Source organism: Pogona vitticeps, chromosome 4, assembly GCF_051106095.1.
Source record: "Pogona vitticeps strain Pit_001003342236 chromosome 4, PviZW2.1, whole genome shotgun sequence".
Lineage (NCBI taxonomy): Eukaryota > Metazoa > Chordata > Lepidosauria > Squamata > Agamidae > Pogona > Pogona vitticeps.
In genome coordinates, this window is record NC_135786.1 from 36,709,174 (window position 1) to 36,719,173 (window position 10,000).

At 40.6% G+C, this 10,000-nt stretch overlaps 1 protein-coding gene across 1 annotated transcript in view; it reads right to left on the reverse strand.

Moving 5' to 3' along the window:
* Positions 1-9,548, reverse strand: part of LZTR1 (leucine zipper like post translational regulator 1) — a 34,223-nt gene extending 24,675 nt beyond the window's left edge. The window contains exons 1-6 of the mRNA XM_020782481.3: positions 9,295-9,548; positions 9,121-9,183; positions 7,088-7,144; positions 5,912-5,991; positions 2,006-2,114; positions 927-1,010 (exon numbers count right to left, since the gene is read on the reverse strand). Of these exons, the coding sequence (XP_020638140.3) occupies positions 927-1,010; positions 2,006-2,114; positions 5,912-5,991; positions 7,088-7,144; positions 9,121-9,183; positions 9,295-9,461 (560 nt within the window). The 5' untranslated portion in view covers positions 9,462-9,548. The remainder of the gene's footprint in view (positions 1-926; positions 1,011-2,005; positions 2,115-5,911; positions 5,992-7,087; positions 7,145-9,120; positions 9,184-9,294) is intronic.
* Positions 9,549-10,000: the final 452 nt, after the last annotated feature.

Genomic DNA, 10,000 nt, shown 5'->3' on the forward strand with positions numbered 1-10,000 from the left:
ACGAGCGCACCGTTTAACGACGAATCCACATAGTGACGCGTTTTTTTGCGATTGCTAATGCAATCGCATTGCGATGTTTTAGGTGGCAAAACATCGCATTGTGATGATCGGTAAACGTTTCGCTTACCGATCTTCGCATTGCGATGTTCTAAAAACAGCTGAACGGCGGTTCCAAAATGGCCGCCCACAGCGTTTTCGCGCCCTGCCCTTGCTTACCGAGGTGGCGAAAATGGCGGCCGGATGGGGAATCTTCGCTTACTGTTGAGTTTGGGCCCCACAGGAATGCATTAAATGGAGTTTAATGTGTTCCTATGGGGTTTTTCTTTCCATTTAGTGATGTTTCCGGATAGCAACATTAATCCTGGAACGGATTAACGTCGCTATGCGGGGCACCACTGTAGTTAATTTTTTGCACCATTGAATACAGACAAATTGGTGAATACACCCTGCAATTTATAGCTTCCTAGCTCATTTTTTTCTGGAAAGGCTCAATAATCAGCACCCCCTCATAGAAGGTATAGAAAACCAAAAATTTGAGCCCATGAAAAGTATGAAAAGTAATGTGCATGCCTATTACATATAGCTCAGTTACTACATAAGTTGTACAGATGATATTACTACTTTGTGTCAGAGAATTATCTTTGCACTTTGAAAACATGTCAAATATCCATTTTATATTGTTTTGTAGGTGGGCATACTTGTGATTCACAAGCTCACTTACTTGTGATTCTCTGATCATACTTATGTCTTTACTATCAAAGCACACTCAGCCACATGCATAGAAATCAGTATAGGTGCTCTAAGAAATAAGCAAGGGGCATTACAACCACATAACTGATAAAAATATATCTTAAAGAAAGACACAGCACTTGCTTGGTATTTACAACCAAAACAATTACAAGAAAGCCCCAAATAATACTACCTACCGTGCATTCCCATCATATCCTGCAAAGATCCACAGTTTATCACTATAGACAGTTGCACCATGAGCTGAGCGGGCAACAGGCAATCTGAAACAAAAATAGACCTGCCAATTATTGTACATAAGAATATGATTAAACATCTACAACAGAGATGGAATATCCCCCTTTGTGCCTTAGAGCAACTGTAGTTGGTTTGTAAATCATAAATGTTCTGTGCATGGATCTGTCCTGCTCCAATCTTACGTTAGCTTCACTTTGGCAGCACAGCATATTAATTGTTTATTAGATCAATGAGAAACCTGAAGTATTTGTAAGATTAATGTAAGAAACTACTCCAGTTTCTTTTCCAGATTGAGAAAGGCTGATGTTTAGAAAGTTACCTTAAATGCAAAAACCATTAGCTGATGGAACTACTCTTCACTATGAGAGCTGGATAACAGGAAGAAAGCAACACTCAGTTGAATATTTTGTTATTGTTATTTTATAAGTGAACAGAGAGCAGGTCTCCAGAAGCAAGGTCTTACTTGCTACTCAGTATACTGACTCATATTCATTAGCTCAGAGATCCAAAGCTGTACATTTATTTGAAAGATAAACATTCATCACTGAAGATCTCATTTATTTATTTATTTATTAGCTTAAAGAAATAGCTACTGTTCTGCGCAACAGAAGGCTATGACAGCTAAACTCAAGATCAGTAATAGTATGCATTAGGATTGTCTGCTTATTTAATTCAATGTTTAAGAGCACACATCTGGATCATTCAAAATAAACTGAGTGATATAGGTTAATAGAACTTCCAGTCATCCCCCAAAACCAAACTTCTGCTAAGATTTCTCTTTGGTACATTTCTTGGATGATACAACGTATAGACTTTACATAGTGTTAATGTTCATTTGACATGAATTTACCCTAATTCCATATGTGGTTTACCTGGTGGCTGCACTTGAACATTAACACTTAATTATGGTTAAGTATTATGAAGATAAGAGTTGTACTTTTATTCACATTTGGTATCAGGATGACAAGTGCCATGTGAATCCACCTTTTCTTTTAAAGATAATTAATGCAGAAACTCTTACCGTCCTTCAATCTTCCACTCAGTCCACTGGCCTGTTGCAAGTTTATATTCAAAAAGATCATTTTTATTCTTCAAATTGGAATTGGAATAGATATCTCCAGTATATCCACCTAGAAAACAATATGAAATATTGAAGGGGAAAAAAAGGATTTCTCTATTTTTCACCTGGCAGCAAATAGCCATTAAGGCACTGCTGCAACTGGGCAAAGATACACAGGCTCAGCATGAGGCAAAGAATTTAGGCAAGTGATAGGAACAGATTTTTTACCCCATAAGATGAAAAAGATAATGGAAGTGGTTATCAAGCACCATGTATTGCTGTACAGCTAAGACTTCAATATGTTCTTTTTTTTAATTTCAGGTGCCTAGCGTGTCTACACAGTCAAAATTTAATTCATGACACAGCTTGAGTGAGCCTGTATCTGGGGATAAAGATGGAATTAAACTTGTCACAAAGTCCATTCACTCCAGCACAATGTACAGTCAATGCACAGCCCCCGCAAATAAGAAAAATAGGTTGCTACTCAACTTGATTCTTTGAAGAAGTTTAACTAAAAAAGAATGAATGCAAATCCATAGCAAACATTGCACCAAATCTATGTATATATGAATGCATCTAAAATTGTACATGTATCTGAATTAATTCAGTCTCAAACTATGTTGGCTTCCACATAAACAAAAGAAAAATAATTTTCCTCAACAGGAAAATTTTGTTTCATGTTAATTTTAGGCTATTAACATTAAATGTGTTACTTTCCTAAAAACAGGGCAAAATAATGTACCTGTTATCTTCAAAGTGACACTCCAAAATAACAGTAACAAGATTTTATTTGGTAAGTATCAGTAGTCACTGCTGAACTTTCTGCATCAAGTTCCTATGTGTGCACAATGTGTCCTCCCAAAGGAACAGGTACCCATATACTACCTCCAACAATATTCACTGGATAGAAACCACTAATCCCAAAAAGCACTTTCCAGTTTTTTAGCAGCATGGTGCAAGAAGCTATTCCTGAAAGTGCAGGGTGATATGAAATTTCTACTGCTCATCTTTCCCAGCTTCACTTGTTTGCAAAGCAATAGAGGTCATAGTGCCCAGTTTCCAAATACCTCTACTGGACATTCACATAAGTAATAATTACTGGCTTCTAATCTTTCCTAAAAAAGCCTAATCTGGACCAAGGTCTAGTGATCAACTATCAACCAGTGGCGAACCTCCCTTTTCTGGGCAAGGTGTTGGAATGTGTGGTGGCTGAGCAGCTCCAGGCTCTCCTGGATGAAACAGATTATCTAAATCCATTTCAATCGGGTTTCAGGCTGGGTTATGGGATGGAGACTGCCTTGGTCAACCTATTTGACAACCTTTGCTGGGAGAGAGACTGGGAATGCGTCCCTGTTGATTCTCCTGGACCTCTCAGCGGCTTTCGACACTATAGACCATGGGGACCTTCTGGACAGATTGGCTGGGATGGGAATGGGAGGCACTGTTTTATGGTGGTTCCACTCCTACCTGGCTGATCGGGTCCAGAAGGTGGTGCTGGGGGACAGTACCTCTGATCCATGGCGGTTGCATCATGGAGTTCCTCAGGGCTCTATACTATCTCCCATGCTATTCAATATCTACATGAAACCGCTGGGGGAGGTCATTAGGAGGTTTGGACTCAGGAGTCAGCAATATACTGACGACACCCAGCTCTACCTCTTATTCTCTACCAATCCAGGTGTGGCAGTCACTGTTCTGAACTCGTGCCTGGACTCGATAATGGACTGGATCAATAAACTGAGGCTCAATCCAGAGCAGTCGGAAGTGCTGCTGGTAGGTGCTCCACCAAATAGGTTCAAGGGCCATTTCCCTGCCCTAGATGGGGTTACACTCCCCCTAAAAGACAAGGTCCACAGCTTGGGGGTGCTCCTTGACCTGGGTCTGACCTTGGAAGTCCAGGTGGACTTGGTGTCCACGGGTGCCTTCTTACAGCTGTGGAGAATATATCAACTTTGTCCTTATCTAGATGAGCAGAGCCTGGCAACAGTCACACATGCATTAGTAACAACCAGACTAGACTATTACAATGCGCTATATGTGGGGCAGCCTTTGAAGACGGTCCGACGACTGCAACTGGCACAGAACCGGGCTGCGCGGCTGGTAAGTGGTGCCTCTGCATGGACTCATATCATGCTGGTTCTGAAAAATGTACACTTGCTGTTTAGGCCCAATTCAAATTGCTTATGTTGACATATAAAGTCCTAAACAGCAAAGGACCTGGTTACCTAAAGGACTGCCTTCTTCCATATGAGCCTGCCTGTATCTAAGATCAGGCCAGGAGGCCCTTCTGAAGGTGCCAACCCTGAAAGAGGTGAGGGGGATAGCATGTTGAAATAGGGCCTTCTTGGCTGTTAACCCCCCAACCTTGGAACACCCTCCCTAGAGATCTGCCTGGCTCCAATACTTTTGGCTTTTTGGCACCAGGCAAAGACCTTTCTGTTTAGCCAGCATTTTAATTAAATAGTATCCTTTAGCTGGCCGTATGAGCAGTGGTATTTATTAAGGATAAATTGACTGTTTTAATATAGGGTATTATTATAATAATTGCCTATTTTTAATGGCTTTAATGTTTTTCTAAAGTTTTAATATTGTTGTACGCTGCTCAGAGACCATTAGTAATGGCACGGCTAAAAAAAATCTTGTAAATAAATAAATAAACATTTTAACTTGAAAAATACTTTTAGAAATTTGTGTTTGGAGCAAAATCAGCATCTGACCTAAAGTGGAAGATTAAACTGTGATTATCTGCACGACCCTTCTGTTAAACTCAGCTATCTCTGTAGAAATTTCCAAAAATTCAGCTTGTAATTGTTGTAATGTATTAGCCTCTTGTAAGAACAACATCTTGGGGTGCTTTTTAAACACTATAAAAAATTTTTAAAGCATAATACTGAAATTTATTTTATCTTTATGATATTATTTATTTATTTTATTTATTTTATTTATTCAATTTTTACCCTGCCCCTCTAGACAACGTCTACTCGGGCGGCTTACAAAGATTAAAACACATTAAAACAACGTAAATATAACAAGCATAGTGTAATAATTATAATTATTATCTTTTACTTACAGAAAATTGGTTGATATAACCTCCATAGCCATGCAGGACAGGCTGGATGGTTGAGGAACCTTTACTTAAAATTGCGCTTTCATGGATAACATCTATACTTCCTACTAAAGAAGTGCACTTGAAAGTGGCCTAAGAAATTAGTGGCTTTGTGCAGAGCCACTATTATTGGAGGCGTATGGGTGCCTGTGTCTCTCCCTCTGGGGATGAAGAGATAAGATCCTATGACTTACACCAGACATCCTTTTCCAACATGATACTTTTCAGCCATACTCAACTCCACAGTTACCTAGCTAACAATGTTAAAGTGATAGAAACAGCACTTTTAAAAGCACTGGTAACAAAAACACTACCAGAGGTTAATTGTGACAATCCACATCCTATCCTCTGCAAATCTACAGTTTATTTAACAAGTAATCATTTAGTTAATAAATTTATAATGGCTACTCAACAAATTAAACATTTTCTGTTTAAAAGGAATGAATCAATCTCTCCTTTTCCAACAGTTAAGATTAAGAGAAAAACTAATTAACAATTTTAAAATCAAACTTGGAAAGCTCTGGTGGTTTTTTAATCTTAAAAGTAATATTTGTAACTGTTGTTGAAGCTGTCAAATTCACAGCTAACAGCCATCTGCTTGAGTTGTGGTGGCTACAATGATTTATGACTACAATTGTTAATTCTTGTACTGAAATAAAGCAGTCTTTTCCTGATCTCTTTAACAAATATAGCAAAATTCCAAACCAATATTAATTTTTTTAAATGCTCATTTAAAATGATTCTGCTTCCTGATAACTTACCAAATACAAACATACTACTTCCATAGACTACTGCTGAGTGGTGATACCTGGGAGCTGGTGGGGTCCCTGTGGTAAAAGCCCTGTATAACACAATGTGCAGCAATACAAAATAGAAAGATACAAAAGAAGAACTCACATTAAAATTTATTAATGGCCAGAATCTGCTTCATCTGCATGCAACCATTGGTTGGGCAAACAGTTTGATGTTTCTATTATTCCACCAGCAGGTATCCAGTATATCCTTGTGAAAATGTTAGCTGCAATGGAGTGCTTTCTGACTTTTGTAAAAGTAAGCTGGTGATCTTATGGAGCCAGGCCATCTCTACAATTTGCCAGATGTGTCTGCCTTAGGCAGAGGGCTACTGGGGTGATAAATTCATCCCTTCCACCATGACAGAGCCCATACTCATCCAGAGGCCATGTGCACTTCTCCAGAGCTGGAGTTCAGCTTCTGTGGCCATGGCCACATCTCCTTCCTCCCAAACTAAGAATTAAGTAGCAGTGGCAAGAGCAGGAGGAGAAGAGATCCCATTATTTTCAGAGGTTGGCTCTACCATACAGAACTTTGTCTTTTCTACTCTACTTGACTGCAGAGCTGTGAGGAGTCCTCGAACCAGACAACATGGAAAAGATGCTTTGGGAAATCACTTACACAAAACTACCTCTCCATAGTGCCTGGATCAAGTTGCACTATTTGCAACTCAGCATTCCATGGAATGTGAACAGAGGCACCTCTAAGAACAGCTCTGCATAGCCACTGAAGATGGTGGAGTATCCATTTTATAGCAGACACCTTTATTTCTTCTTTGTTGTCATCAATACCACTGTCCTCATCTTTCACTACAGTCTTCTCTTTTTCAGATAGGCAGCAAAAAAGTGTGACAATACATTTTGCTACCATTATTTTAAAACATATATTTTGCTAAGAAGTAATGACTTCAAAAGAATGTCCAACTATGTTGTTTGAAATAATAGCCTAATGAGAACTATGGTCTCATGGGAAATACACAGCAATTCAACTTAACGTGGCTACAGAGTTACAGCAGACAGCTACCAAATACACAGCAATCATTAGAAATGCAGTAGAATCTCACTGTGTTAGGGTTTTGGATATCTTAATTTAGGGTGGGTAACTACATAAAATATATGACATATTCATTAGAAACATAGTAGTACCTGCACCAAGAGCAGTCTTTCACATCAAATCTCAACAGGTCATTCAACATGGTTTTTCTTCAGAATAAGAGAAAAGAATACATAACATTATATTCATATACTATAATTTGGTCTACGGTACTTAGACCAGACGTTTAACAAACTAAAGAGATAAGAAGTCAAATAACAATTGGAAATAACAGGGAGAAGATATTTTACAATCAAAACAGGAGTAAACAAAACATAATCACCCATTAACTATGATGCATTAATGCATTTGTATCAAATTTAGCAACTACTACATTGACTTCTGATGGACTACACATTTACCCAACACTGAAGTTATGCTAGCTGGATCTACTGTCATTATATATTTACTGTTGTACTAACGTGCCTCACACGTATAAGGCTTGTCTTCCTTGTAAACTGGCCTTGAAAATGATACAGCATATATTCAATAAAGACTGCATATTATTATCAGTAACATTACCACTTACTTTGATGGTTCTGATCATTATCTGATTACTAAACACTGCTTTTAAAACGTCACTTTATTTCAACAAACCTTTATCTAATGGATGGGGTGGTGGTAAGGAGAAGACAGAATCTGTTTGCAAGGCAGATTTACTAGTTATTGTAAGATTTAGCCATCTTATTTCAAAGTCAGGCCTTGTTGTGAGAGACAAACATGGGCTTGATGCTGGAAGCAAGAACTACCGTGTTTCCCCGAAAATAAGACAGGGTCTTATATTAATTTTTGCTTCAAAAAACACATTAGGGCTTATTTTCAGGGGATGTTTTATTTTTTTCATGTACAACAATCTACATTTATTCAAATACAGTCATGTTATCTTCTTCTGGTTGCTGCACAATGGTGGAGGGCGGGGTTTCACTGCACTAGAGCTTATTTTGGGGGTAGGGTTTATATTACGAGCATCCTGAAAAATCATACTAGGGCTTATTTTCGGGGGAAAAGAGTATGCCACCTTCCTCTCAATCAATATATGGCCTGGTCAGGGTGATGCATAGCCGGCTGGAGAGTTCAGTGAGATGGAGCACCTGGCTACAGAGTCAGCGACTGGAGCTTCAATTCCCCGCAGTGACTTGTACAAGAACAGCCAAATTGCCTAAAACTGCACTGTCCATATGGTCCCAGAGAAGGGAATAACAGCACACGACGTCTAAGTACTCCCTACCTAGAAAATCATGGAGTAGGCCTCCATAAACTAGAATTGACTACTACTATTATTATTATTATTATTATTATTATTATTATTATTATTATTATTATTATTATTATTATTATTATTATTATTATTATTATTATTATTATTATTATTTAATTTTGCCATATTGCAAACAACAGTGAATTTGAGAGCCCAGCCTCCTTATAAGATCATTCACTTAGGAGAGCAAGAGGGACTCTATCCACTCCTATTCTGAGAAGGACCTGGCTTTGTGATCCGCTGCGTTCCTCTTTACTATCCAGCTGCTTATTTGTTATGAACTACTAAATTAAATCAAAGTTACAGCAGCCTAATAGATGTTCAAGATATGCGAGATGCAAGGAGTGATTTTACCAGCGCCATTCCCCACCCACCAGGGATTGAAACCCAGGTCTCCTGGTTTCCAGCCTGCCACTCTATCCACGACACCACACGGCTGCCACTACTTACCCCTGAGGCATACTCAACAGCAATACAGTAAATATCCCTTGGCAGCTTGCTTTTACTCCTCGGATGCAACGTTCCTGCACCTACCAACGTCTGAATGACACGAACGTGGTTGAGGAGAGCCGCTCACCCCGCCGGCATACAGTTTCGCTTACCGGGGGGGGGGGCTGCTCTTAACCAACCTGACTAGCAAAATCCGACAGGTGACCCTCCCCCGGCTCCGAGGCGCCCCGATCATGGGGACGGGAAGAAGGCACAGTCCTTCCTTTGTGGTACAAACTTTTCTAACCACATTCACGGCAGGAGCCCCAGCCGGGGCGGGGGAAGGCTGCCGAGAAAAAGGGGCGCCCTCTTACCGTGGTAGGCATGAGAGGAACTTACCCATTATCTCCGCCAAACACGTAGATAGCATCTCGGTAAGCGACCACGGTATGTTTGCTGCGGCTGGGAAACGGAAAAAAAGCAGAACAAGAGGGGCCGTTCTTTAGTTATGTCCCCTCGCAAGCCTCTTCGGGCTCGCCCCCCATCATCCCATCCCCAAGCAAGCCTGCTCACCGAGCCCCGACGAACTCGTCGCAGGGCGGGAGGCGGCGCCACCGGTGCACCGTCTCGAAAGGCCCGAAGTTCAGAGTCAAGTACTCGACGCTGTCCGAGCAGCTGTGGTCGAAATCCACGCTGGGCGCCACCTTGGAGCGGCCGTCCGAGTTAGGCGCGGCCTCCATGGCCCAGGTCGAGGCTGAGGCGAGTCAAGCACGGCCGGGAGCGGCCAGGGCCAAACGTCAACTACAGTTCCCAGCATTCCCTCTCGCCGCGTATGAAACCGGAAAACGGCGTGCCCTGAAATCAGACTCCCTTTCCCAGTATGCCGTGTCCATACCTTCACGGCCCGTCGAGCGGTTCTTGCTTGCCTTGCTTTGCTCGCGATGCCGCAAAAAGATCGCGGGGAAGTATCCACCTTTTTAAAATCTTGATAACGGCGAAATAGGTCTGGATGCTTCCTGGTGGCATTGGTAAATAAGTCACCCTAGGGAAGACTTGCGCCAAGTAATTAAGCACTTCTCTTACACGACATGCATTCTTGACTTATGCCAGGCTCAAGTATATAGTCTTATTTTCCAAAATGTTTCCTCAGGAGTATCATGCCCTTAGTCGTATAAAGGAGCACTAGCCTTATGTTAACTTTCTCTGGGGTCTCAGATTATTATTATATTGTAATTGGCACTGTCCACTAAAGCAAAATGTAACATATACAGGGCTAGAT